The 13,524-nt window shown below is 44.8% G+C and overlaps 1 protein-coding gene across 1 annotated transcript; it reads left to right on the top strand.

The window, feature by feature from the left end:
- Positions 1 to 4,060: 4,060 nt before the first annotated feature.
- Positions 4,061 to 12,649, top strand: LOC143280759 (uncharacterized). Its single transcript, XM_076585434.1, has 4 exons — positions 4,061 to 4,306; positions 5,249 to 5,498; positions 5,860 to 6,106; positions 11,917 to 12,649. Exons 1-4 carry the CDS (start codon positions 4,133 to 4,135, stop codon positions 12,428 to 12,430), a joined length of 1,185 nt encoding a protein of 394 aa, XP_076441549.1. The 5' UTR covers positions 4,061 to 4,132; the 3' UTR covers positions 12,431 to 12,649.
- The last annotated feature ends 875 nt before the right edge of the window (positions 12,650 to 13,524 follow it).

Here is a 13,524-nt window from a genome sequence, read left to right on the forward strand (position 1 = left end):
ATATGCTCATGTTTATGTTTCATTGTGTCTTATAAACTTTTATGGTTTTATGACAATAAAAAGTATTCTATTCTATTCTATTCTATTCACACACACACACACACACACACACACACACACACACACACACACACACACAAACAAAAAAACACACACACACACGCACGTACCTACTCACCCACCCGCACACACGCAATACACAGACACAAGCTCGCGCGTGTGGGCGTGCAAACAGCCGTCACCACCTTTCCCCCCTCGTCTCCCCCACTCCCCTCCCCCCCTCACACACACACACACCTCTATTTTTATACAACATTTTATGACTGTCTGAACAAGTGTGTCTTCAGGGCAGTTTTAAACTGTGAGGGGGTTTCAGAGTGACAAGTTGTGAGTGGGAGCTGGTTCCAAACAGTTGTCGCAAAGTGAGAAAAAGATCGCTTGCCACAAGTCTTGTTTTGATTCGAGGAACAGTAAAGGTTCTATTGTCTGAAGAAGAGCGGAGTTGTCTGGCAGGGGTATCGACATGAAGGAGATCAGAAAGACAGACAGGAAAGTAGGGATCAGTGAGAGAGTTGAAGCAAAGAGTGGATGTTTTGTGTTGTATTCTTGCAGAGACTGGGAGCCAGTGAAGTTGTTGAAGGAGTGGCTGTACGTGTTCGTTTTTTCTGACTCTGAAGATCAGTCGTGCTGCTGAATTTTGAACCTTTTGAAGTTTGTCTAGGAGGTACTGAGGAATGGCAGAGAGTAAGGAGTTACAGTAATCACATTTAGACAGAACGAGAGAACAGACGAGAGTTTTGCGGAATCCATTTTTGGTAACGTGTTTATAGCATCAGCATCATTTAAGAAGGCTGTCCAGCGTAGCGTGATTTATGCCCGTGATGAACCAAGAAAAATGTCTTGGGGCAGTTCTAAGACGTGACTTCCATTATTGTGGAATGAAAAAGTGCTGGTGTTCCATCAATAAAGCTAGGGAGGGAGAGGCAGGGAAGGTTTCCAAGAGTGTTAATTGCACGTGTAGTCTGATATTCCTGATTTCATGTTAGAGAGAGAACATAAATTTTTATGTGTCAGCTTAAATATGTGAAAATGCAGTAACAGTTATATGCGAATAAAAACATAACCCCCATGTATTGGTACGAACTGTGTGAGACTAGAAAATATAAACTACCTAACCCTGACAAGTTAACAGCATGTAACAGATAAATAAAGTATGTAATAGAAAAAAAAAATGCATGAGAGACGCTTACACGATCTCGACATAACAACACCGGTACTGCCTACAAAGGAAAAGACTGGGACAATCTCAAGAAAAGATGTACATGAACTTGCCGGGAACTTGCCGGGGTAAACGATTGACCGGAAGGACGCCACAGAAAAGGTCCATCCAGCCCAGAATGCTCTCAGTTCTGCCGACATATATCCCTGTTGAGGTGCCGGGTTGCCTAGCATCAGAACCCAGTGCCGTTTCTGTCTCAGTCAGCCTTCAGAATCTGAAGGAAAAGACATGGTATGTAGGGGGGGGAGGGAGGGGGGGGGAGGGGGGGGAGAGATCCCACGGGTGACACTAGACAAGCACTAGGTTTTACTCCAGACATTTTTTTTGCCAGAATTAACTACCTGTCTTGTCCTCGCTCTGAGGTAACCAACTGGTAATAATAGCTGGATGACTGGAATACAATTTACACCCAGGTTTGAATCTAAATCCCACTCCTGATCACAAGAATCCAAGTGACAACTACATTCCAAATGAACGTCATCATCATGGGTACATCTGACCTCCTGCAGCATCGTCATGGATACATGTGACTTCCTGCAGCATCGTCATAGGTACATCTGACCTCCTGCAGCATCGTCATGGGTACATCTGACTTCCTGCAGCATCGTCATGGGTACATCTGACTTCCTGCAGCATCATCATGGGTACATCTGACCTCCTGCAGCATCGTCATAGGTACATCTGACCTCTTGCAGCATCGTCATGGGTACATGTGACTTCCTGCAGCATCGTCATGGATACATGTGACTTCCTGCAGCATCGTCATAGGTACATCTGACCTCCTGCAGCATCGTCATGGGTACATCTGACTTCCTGCAGCATCGTCATAGGTACATCTGACCTCCTGCAGCATCGTCATGGGTACATCTGACTTCCTGCAGCATCGTCATGGGTACATCTGACTTCCTGCAGCATCGTCATGGGTACATCTGACTTCCTGCAGCATCGTCATGGGTACATCTGACCTCCTGCAGCAGCGGGTTATCAGTCAAATGGACATTGTCATTACCCACCAGCCTAGGCACCTTCTTCATTTTAAATATGTGGTGTGTGCAAATACTGAGACGATGTCATAATAAACTGCCTGAAACCAAGTGACAACAACATTCCAAACGAACGTCATCATCATGGGTACATCTGACCTCCTGCAGCATCGTCATGGGTACATCTGACCTCCTGCAGCATCGTCATACGTACATCTGACCTCCTGCAGCATCGTCATAGGTACATCTGACCTCCTGCAGCATCGTCATGGATACATGTGACTTCCTGCAGCATCGCCATGGGTACATCTGACCTCCTGACTTCCTGCAGCATCGTCATAGGTACATCTGACCTCCTGCAGCATCGTCATGGGTATATCTAACTTCCTGCAGCATCGTCATGGGTACATCTGACTTCCTGACTTCCTGCAGCATCGTCATGGATACATGTGACTTCCTGCAGCATCGTCATAGGTACATCTGACCTCCTGCAGCATCGTCATGGATACATGTGACTTCCTGCAGCATCGTCATGGGTACATCTGACCTCCTGCAGCATCGTCATGGGTACATCTGACTTCCTGCAGCATCGTCATGGGTACATCTGACCTCCTGCAGCATCGTCATGGATACATGTGACTTCCTGCAGCATCGTCACGGGTACATCTGACTTCCTGCAGCATCGTCATGGGTACATCTGACCTCCTGCAGCATCGTCATGGGTACATCTGACCTCCTGCAGCATCGTCATCGGTACATCTGGCCTCCTGCAGCATCGTCATGGGTACATCTGGCCTCCTGCAGCAGCGGGTTATCAGTCAAATGGACATTGTCATTACCCACCAGCCTAGGCACCTTCTTCATTTTAAATATGTGGAGTGTGCAAATACTGAGACGATGTCATAATAAACTGCCTGGATGCTACGAACACCATTTTTCATTCCAACGTTTTGGGTAATCAAATGAAATGAAATCTAGTCCGGGATCCATTAGTAGTCTAAACCAACATTTCATGGATCGTGTCCAGATATTTTGAAACGTGGATGAATACAGAACCAGTTGAAACAAAACTTGAATCAAGTACAGTTATATTGATAAGCAGGGTAATACCATTTACAAAGAGTATGAATATCATAATAGGGTCTGGAAGGAGCTGAATACTATTTGTGCCAGAATCAAAAGTGCGATTTACCTTTTCGTTGACAACAACAACAACAAGAACAGAAAGCAACTTTGGATGAATAACACATCCACGTTGCCCTAGTTTTGAACATTGAGAAATGAGATCAACAGATCCATAGCACAGTCAACGATCGAGATAACTTCACACACACACACACACACACACACACACACACACACACACACACACAGAGAGAGAGAGAGAGAGAGAGAGAGAGATTCATTTATTAGGCCTCCGATCCATACATAGCAAAGGAGTAGGCCAAGAACAAACACACAGAAAACAAAACAAACTAGTTAACAAACTCACAAACTCAAAATCACAGAGTCAACCAAGAAGAAAAAGAGAAGTAGATATATATGTAGATAGATAGATAGATAGATAGATAGATAGATAGATAGATAGATAGATAGGTAGATAGATAGTGTGTGTGTGTGTGTGTGTGTGTGTGTGTGTGTGTGTGTGTGTGTGTGCTAGCGCGCGCGCGTTTGTTTGTTTATTTGTTTGTGTGTGCGTGTGTGTACCTCACCTATCAGACTGATCACAGCAGTACATTCAGTAATGTTTTATACTTAAAAACAACTTTTTCATAGAACCTTTGGGTTACAGCAGAGCACCAATCCGTCTACAAGGCCGACAACCGAGACAGGACACGGAAACTGAGGGAACTGAAGTAACCAAATAGCTATGGATCCCAACATGGCCAGTTTCGTCGGCTCTACCATTGAATCAACAGACATCTACAACACTACAGTGGGATTTCCCAGTGATCGTAAAACTGTACATGGATGTGTGGTGCTGGAAGCGAAGTCTACTATCAATAATTCCCAGGCCAATGTTGAGACACTCGTCAGCCCAGAGGTTTGTCAGTAGTATGATTGTGTTTGTCTCTATACGTATTATTTACTATGACTATTTTACATGTGTACTTCATTCTTTGATTTGTTTTTTTTTCTTCTTCTGATGATTTGTAGTTCTTTCCGTCTGTCTATCTGTCTATCTTTCTTTCTTTTTATTTATCTTTCTGTCCCACCTTCCCTTATTTTGTTTTGTTTCATTAGTCTCCTTGCCCTGTTTTCTGTTCTTTTTAATCTTTTTTCTGCTTTCTTTTCTATCTTTTCCCCTTTCTTTTTCCTTTTCTTTTTCTTTTCTTTTTCCTTTCTTTTTCCTTTTCTTTCCCCTTTCTTTTCTATCATTTCCCCTTTCTTTTCTATCTTTTCCCCTTTCTTTTCTATCTTTTTCCCTTTCTTTTTCTTTTCCTTTCTTTTCCCTTTCTTTTCTTTCTTTTTCCTTTTCTTTTCTTTCTTTTCCTTTTCCCGTTCTTTTCTTCTTTTTCCTTTTCTTTCTTTCCCCTTTTCTTTTCTTTCTTTTTTTTCTTTTTCCATTTCTTTTCTTTCTTTTTCCCGTTCTTTTCTATTTTTACCATTTCTTTTCTTTCTTTTTCCCTTTCTTTTTCTCTTTCTTTTCTTTCTTTTTCCATTTTTTAAAATTATTTCCTTTTCGATGTTCTTTCTTGAATTTGTCAAATATTTTACCATTTACTTCATGAAATCTTAAACAACTCACGTTTCAACAGAATTGCATGCTTAATTTCTCTTACTGAGACAATGAAATTATTCCGATTTCGATTTTGATTCTGATTCTGTTTTGGGGACTGTAAGTTTTCATTTTCATACATCATCATCGCGGTTTAACAAGTGAACCAGAAGATAGGAAGCTTCCAGAAAGAGTTTACCCACCATCTGGTTTGATGAGCATGAAACTGACTTTATTTTTGTTATGTTCCATTGTGTTCCATTGCAGACAAAGGCCTTAGTATCTCTGATCGCCTCTGCAGGATTCGTGCCTCTCCTGTTCCTGCTGGGGGTGCCGGGCAACATCCTGAGTGCCGCTGTGTTCTACAGACAGGGGCTGAGGGAGAGGATCAACATGTGCGTCTTCTGTCTGGCTGTAGCTGATGTCATGGTCATCACCGTCACCTTCTTGATTTCCGTGGAGGACATCTATCGCATTTTGATCGGCTCGCTGAACTTCTTCACCAAGTATATTGTGGGTGGGTTCAATATTCTCTAGGTCTCTGTCTGTCTCTCTCTCTCTCCCTGTCTGACTGTCTCTCTGCCTCTGTCTCTGACTGTGTCGCTCTCTCTCTCTCTCTATCTCTCCCTTCCATACAAATGTTGTGTGTGTGTGTGTGTGTGTGTGTGTGCCCATTCCGGTTCATATTTCCCCCTTATTTTTTGTATTGGTTCTGAGTTATAAAAAAAAAAGAAAAAAAAAAAGAAAGAAAGAAGAGTTAAAACTCAGCATAAAGAAGAAGAAGAAAAAAAGGAAATCAAAGAGCTAAAACTCAACAAAATAAGTCTCATCGTCTTACATAACTCGATAGCATTTTGTGTGCAATGCTACTACTGCAGGCTTGACGGGCTTCATCAGGGTCAGCATGTTCCTCAGCGCCGTGATAGCGGCCGAGCGATGTTTCTGCGTGGTCAGCCCACTGCGTGCACAGCGCATGCTCAGCACGCGCACCTTGGCTCTCATCATCGTCTTCATCTCCTCTGTCCTGCTGATGGGCCTCATGGTCATCACCACCACAAAGCGCACCGAGGTCTGTGTGTTCGATCCCCGGACCAACAGCACCTCGCTGGTTCTAACGTTCACAGAGTACGTAGACAGCAGCCTTGGTTTCTGTGTCTATGTCATGCAGTCCTTTGTAGGTTTTTTTGTTTTTTTTTCTTCTTCTTCTTCTTTTTGGGGGGTAGGGTGTGTGAGTCGGGATTTGGAGGGGGGGGGGGGATATTTGTTGGGGAGGGATGCGGTGTGAATGGCGTGGAAATGGGGGCGTGGGGGGTGGAAGTGGCATTTATGTTTGTTCATTTGTAATGTTTCATAGTCCATCTGTGACTTCTTATCCTCCCTGTCTATCAGTTCTCATTTTTCTATCTATCTATCTATCTATCTATCCATCTATCTATTTATCTATCTATCTACGTCTCTCTCTCTCGCTATATATATAATTATACATATATATATAGATGTAGCCAAGCGCTTGACTGACTTCACTGTTTATCTACAAGCTATAGCAGACGCTTTTTTTGCAACTAACCGCTGGTCTCCAATGACCCACGCAGAATGTGTGATGCTATTTCCGGTTTGAATGCAAAGCCAATGCTGAAAAAAAAAAAAAAAAAAAATATATATATATATATATATAGTGTGTGTGTGTGTGTGTGTGTGTGTGTGTGTGTCCATGTATACGATGAAGAATTCTACTCTGTATAGACTGTGTGCTCTTTTCTCTAACCAGTTCTTCAGGTTGTCTGCGGAAACCTGCCCGTTGCTCTGCTTGCCTGCCTTTCCTGGCCATCTCTGTATCTGTGGTGTCTTTTAGATGTGTGTGTGTGTGCCTGCTTTACTTTGATCCTGTCACTAATGGATCTGTGTTAATGACGTTTTCCTCACTTCATCTGGGATCAGGGGTCTTATGCATGAAACCTTACTACTGTAGTTGAGAACTTCGCCATAGCTGGCAACTTTGTAGTTGTATAGAGACTTAGTTTAACCTTACTACAGAGTAATCAACTACGCAGCGCGCTATCTTTAACTTCGGGAATACACGAAACTGTTAGCCAGAAGACATGCACACAGATAGTTTTGCCAGTCACTTCCTGCTTGCAGATGAAGACACTGACTGACAACGAAAATCATAAAAGATATAATTATTGCTTCAAAATGCAGTACTTTTGGAAGAGCTGCATACAGAATACAGGATAACACAAATAGCTAAGCGCTTTGCCGACGTCTGAGGACGCAGTGCGCCTGGCCTGCAAAGCGCCGTATCAAGTTTGGGGGAAGGGGGGGTTGGGGAGGGGGGTTCTGGAGGTGGAGGGGGCAGGGATGGTTAGTCTACTGCTTGGACACCCTCCGGAGGACGATGCCCAGGGTTGGGGACTGGACTGTTTCAGGGGGGAGGGTGTTCCAGTCACGGGTCGTTCTTGGGAAGATGTTGTTTCTGTAGTCCGTGCGGCATGGGATGCGTTGAAACGTCTGACTGTGTTGGCTTCTTCTGCCGCTTGGGGGGCAGAGGTTTGAGGACTGTGCATTTCACACATGCTTCACCATGCTTTATTTTATATAGCATGGAAAGCCTGGCGATGAGTCAGCGCACCTCAAGTGAAGGCCACTAGAGCTGGTGGAGCATGTTACTCACACTAGAGGTATTCCTGTGTCGGTTTAAAACAAACCTGGCTGCTCTTCAATGGACTTTTTCAATCCTGAAGGCTTGCGTGTCGGTGTTGTGGTCCCAAACAGTGCTGGCATACTCTTACAATTAGCCGAACTAGAGCCTTGAACACCAGCTCCTTGGTCGTCTTGGAGCACACCTTCAGGTCTCGCCTCAGGAAGCGCAGGGCTCTGTTGGCCAAACAGTGGGGGTGATGCCATCAACAGCAGACCACACCCATAAGGACTGCTCCATGGTGGCCAAACAGTGGGGGTGATGCCATCAACAGCAGACCACACCCACAAGGACTGCTCCATGGTGGCCAAACAGTGGGGGTGATGCCATCAACAGCAGACCACACCCATAAGGACTGCTCCATGGTGGCCAAACAGTGGGGGTGATGCCATCAACAGTAGACCACACCCATAAGGACTGCTCCATGGTGGCCAAACAGTGGGGGTGATGCCATCAACAGTAGGTCACACCCATAAGGACTGCTCCATGGTGGCCAAACAGTGGGGGTGATGCCATCAACAGCAGACTACACCCCTAAGGACTTTTTTTCCCACAGTTGGTCCACTCCAAGGTAGCGGGTGATCAGTGGCTGACTTTCTTCACACACAAAAGAAAAATGACTGTCAGCGTATCTAAGCAATGATGATGATATAATAAAAGAATGGATTATGTCTGATTTTTTTTTAATGCAACAAATGGAATTGATAAAGCATTCAATAGGAATTTTATGTTCCCCTGAACATGAAATTGCAAAAAGAAATGCAGGCTCTGAAGAGAAATCCGAGTTTACATGAGCTCGGAAACATGACAATATGAAATTAATGAAACTGTTCACAAAGAGAGGCATATCAGATGTATATGTGTTGAAAAAGGTGTCGTCCCATCCCCACCCCCATGTTTAGCTAACTTTGTGGAATACATTTTACAGTATACTGTACATTAATAATCTGCTGGAGCAGAAATCAGTCTGATCTCAATTTAACAATTTCTGACTTTTTTTTTCAAAATATTACATACATACATACATACATACGTATAACTACACACACACACACACACACACACACACACACACACACACACACACACACCTGGAAGCACTTATACAGCTATTACCTATGCATGCACAGTGCACCCCACCAGTACCACACACACACACACTTAATAATGCATATTATACACTGACACTAGTGACAGTGACACATGCACATGTACACTTTCACAAAAAAAGCAACAAACATAATAACATGTAATGAATGTATTGTCACAAACATAATCAAGTTCATTCAAACCACCAATTTCCTACCAAATATGACATTATCTCAAACTGACATATACTGGATTGAGGACTGGAGTCATCAGCCATGTTCATCCAACTGTTGTCAAGCAAAGTACAGTCCAGTGGAGACTGATTACCCTCAGAGCTGTAAACAGTGGGCTCCACCTCAATACCTTTTCCCTCAAAGCTGTAAACAGTGGGCTCCACCTCAATACCCTTTTCCCTCAAAGCTGTAAACAGTGGGCTCCACCTCAATACCTTTTCCCTCAAAGCTGTAAACAGTTGGCACCACCTCAATACCCTTTTCCCTCAAAGCTGTAAACAGTGGGCTCCACCTCAATACCCTTTTCCCTCAAAGCTGTAAACAGTGGGCTCCACCTCAATACCCTTTTCCCTCAAAGCTGTAAACAGTGGGCTCTACCTCAATACCCTAGCATGGACAGATCCAGCTCATCTTGTCAAGCCTGCATCACAGGTAACTTGTGTTTTAATTTCTGTAGCGTAGTTCACGTACAATCCATGCCTTGATAAGTGTACAGACATTTGTAATACCAACAATGGACAATGTGGAATTAGAAACAATCAATTATATATGATTTGCTAACAGATGGGTAAAAACAAAACTGTCATTTTAGATAATTTTATAAACCTTCAACATAAAATTGTTTCTTTCGAAAACACACACTAATTAATAACTCACTCAGTACGGCCAGTCCTCTCTTCTCCTCTACACAGACCCATCGGATGTCCAATGGGTGTCTGAATGACCCAACCTTTAGCTTCCGTCGTCAGAACTGTGGTATTCTTTGTCAACATTCACCTCTTCAGTATAAGAGCCTTCCGCTTGCAATAGTTTGATGATGGTAATTGGGGTGAAACGCTGTTAACGTCGTCTCTTTCGCCGTTCGTATGGAGAGAGTTAATTAATTCTTTGTTAAGTTCTTGTGAAAATGGGATTTCAAACATACAAGGCACAGGAGGGTTTGGGTGTTCAGTGGGCCATCATATTTATTATTACATGTGGTGTGTGTGTGTGTGTGTGTGTGTGTGTGTGTGTGTGTGTGTGTGTGTGTGTAAGAGCACTGATAGGAGTGGGGAGGGGCTGATAAGATGGACAGGGGTGGATGTGTGTTTACAGTATTTCTAAAATGACAGGAACCAGTTGGCTGTTTTATCAGTGGTTTTTTTTTCTGTATCACTAGTATGGATATGCACATATTAAACCCAGAACGTGAACACACTCAAAATGCCCTACAATTTCTTACATTTTAATTGAAATGACACCATGCTGCGGTATGTGTTACAAGCAATTTGGCAAGTTTGTTGCAGCAGTATCAGTGTTAATTATTGACTGTAGTCTACACACACACACACACACACACACACACACACACACACACACACACACTGATACTGATGTTTATAGTAACTGAAGATTGACGTACCTGCACATTGAAAGAATGGTGTTTTCGATTAACAAAATCAGTCTCGAATTCACATGACGACGTCTGCATTGATGTGGATGCGTCAGTGTTCCACCCTCAGTTATTTGTACAGCCTCTCATCGCAAACAACTTTCGTTTTTTGCCGACCCGGCCGGCACCCTGCTGTCCGCGTATCCATTTTCCCACACAACGACAAAAAAACGTTGGTCACTCACGTAATTGTGCAAAATAATGTCAAGTCCACACTGATCAAATCTGTCACATCAATTTGAAATGTGGCTGTAGCACAACATTGAAACGGCAGTCAACTTTGCAAATCAGGGGTGAGCGATTCTCTCGTTTTTACTTCGATGTCGTCTCTGCTGGTTTTTTTTTTTTTTTTTTTTTTTTTTCAAGCTATCGAGTACACGTATTGGAAATGGAAAATGTATGTTGATTTGGAGTCGTTGTACAGTTTTAGAGGGTATGAAAGGTCCGTGAGTACGAGTTCTCTTCGGATTGCACGCCTGTTTCGTCGCTTCAACACGGACACGCCATCTTGTTTGGCTGGATAGTTGGCAACTGAAGGATTTCCACCACTGCCGAAGGTGGTGGAAATTTAGTAAGCTAACTGAGAGATTTAGTAGCCAACTGAACAGGAAGTAAGGTTTCATGCATTCGTTACTTTGAGTTTTAGTTGTCAACATGCATATAGTTGGCACCTATGCGTTCAGTAAGGTTTCATGCATAAGACCCCAGAAAAACGGCGCCATTTGTTGCCGTTGCCCCAGAAAGAAGCGTGCCGCCGGCTTTCGACATGCACTGTGCTCATTGTGTTCCTTTTTACGGGCAGTCAGATCAGAAGCCTCATGCATGTCACTGTTTTTCTCGAGATTCCTCTGATGTCTTTGTCGCCTAACATCGGCACTGGTTATATGTCCAGTGTTAAAGTTGGACAGGGGTAGGGTAATGATCATTAAGACGTGGATGACGAATCCCATTGCGAAAAAGAGTAATGCTTTCGGGCTGGGTGAATGGAAATGATCATTCAGCACACCAGTTAGGAAATTTGTAACTTGTTCAGTATCATCCTGTTCGCACTCTTCAACATGACACAGATTTCTCAGAGAGAGAGAGAGAGAGAGAGAGAGAGAGAGAGAGAAAGGGGGGGAGGGGGGACTTTGACATTTTTACTGTCATACGTCATTGACTGCACACCCATTGCAGCAGTGGGATATACGACGACACAGAAAATCACACACACACACACACACATACACACACACACACACACCCGCGCGTGCACACACACACACACACACACACACACACACACACACACACACACAAACACACACACACATACCCACACAGACAAAAAAAAACAGAGACAAAAACACAGACCGAAACAAAAACAGAGAATCAGTGAGCGAGAGACAGAAGCAGACAGACAGACACTTCACGTTTTGATCCTCATCAAATCCCCCACCCACCCCCACCCCCACCCCACCCCCTCTCCCCAACTGCGCGGCAGGTTCTACAAGGAGAACAAGAAGGTGGTGGACGTCTTCAGCACAATGGTGTATGGCACGGTCCTGCCCGCTTTCTTCTTCGTCTTCATCGTTGTCACCACCTCCATCACCGTCCTCAAACTGAAGTCCGCGGCCAGCTGGAGACAGCAGACGTCTTCAGCCTCCTCCCAAGGGGGAGGCCCCGGAAGGCTGGACAGCCACACGGTGGCGCTGACCCGCATGCTGATCGCGACCTCCGTGCTGTTCGTGGTGTGCTTGTCTCCCATTCTGATGGTGGAGATGGCCACCTTCCTGGTGCCGGGGCTCATGCCCGGCGGGCAGTACAGGAACCTGAGGACCATCATGTGGAGAGTCATCAACGTGTGCCGATGCGTCAACTCCTCCCTTAACTTCTTCGTCTACTGTTACATGGGGTCTCGCTTTCGCCACACTCTGAGGGAGATTCTCTTCTGCAGCAGTAGCAGCAACAGCAGCGTGGTCAGCGCTAACAAGTCTTTGTCTGGGTCCTGCGGATAAAAACAAAAACAATCAAGGCTTAGCACAGTATGTAGAGTTTGCTGAAACCAGACTCTGAAAAAAAGAAAGGAAACTGGACATAATATTAGTATGGACAGACCCTGAGTGTGAAGATTGTGTATGTGTCCTAAACAAAGCACTATATGTGTCAGATATTTTGTGATGTTTGTGAATGTGAGGTAATGTTTCACGTGCAGAAAAGCGCGCACAAAACGATTGGTGGAAATTATATTCATTAAACGAATGAAACGAATAAAGAAATAATAACGGTTGAATTTTTTCTTCATGGTGTACACATGGTGCTTGCAAACTCAAAGACAACATGCTGCTCCCTCCCTATAACACACACACACACGCGCGCGCGCACACGCACGCATGCACTTACACACGCACGCACACACACATAACTACTACGACGACAACTGCTGCTGCTGCTATTTCTACTAAAACCACCACCACCATCACACACCGAGAATTGTTGAATTTGTGTAACAGACGACTATTCGGTTGGTTTCACAAATTCAGCAAATGAATGACGATTCCGCAAAACAATCAGCAACGAAAAGCAGGCAGCAGTTTTCTGTATTTGTGAACAGCGGTTTCTGGCAAGCAAATAAGTCTGCGGTCACCAGTATGTGTGGCGGGAGATTAAACAGATTTCCTTCCTTCCTTCCTTCCTTCCGTCGTCCCCTCCTTCCTTCGTTACTTCCCTCGTCCCCTCCTTCCTTCCTTGCCTCATCCCCTCCCTCCTTCCCTCCTTCCTCCCCTCCCTCGTCCCCTCCTTCCTTCTTTCCCTCCTCCCCTCCCCCTTCCTTCCCTCCTTCCTTCCTTCCTTCCCTCCTCCCCTCCCCCTTCCTTCCCTCCCTCCTTCCTTCCCTCCTCCTTCCTTCCCTCCCTCGTCCCCTCCTTCCTTCTTTCCCTCCTCCCCTCCCTCCTTCCTTCCCTCCCCCTTCCTTCCTTCCCTCCTCCCCTCCCTCCTTCCTTCCCTCCCCCTTCCTTCCTTCCCTCCTCCCCTCCCTCCTTCCTTCCCTCCCCCTTCCTTCCTTCCCTCCTCCCCTCCTTCCTTCGTCCCCTCCCCCTCCTTCCTTCCTTCC

Source organism: Babylonia areolata, chromosome 4 (genome assembly GCF_041734735.1).
Source record: "Babylonia areolata isolate BAREFJ2019XMU chromosome 4, ASM4173473v1, whole genome shotgun sequence".
NCBI classification, from domain to species: domain Eukaryota; kingdom Metazoa; phylum Mollusca; class Gastropoda; order Neogastropoda; family Buccinidae; genus Babylonia; species Babylonia areolata.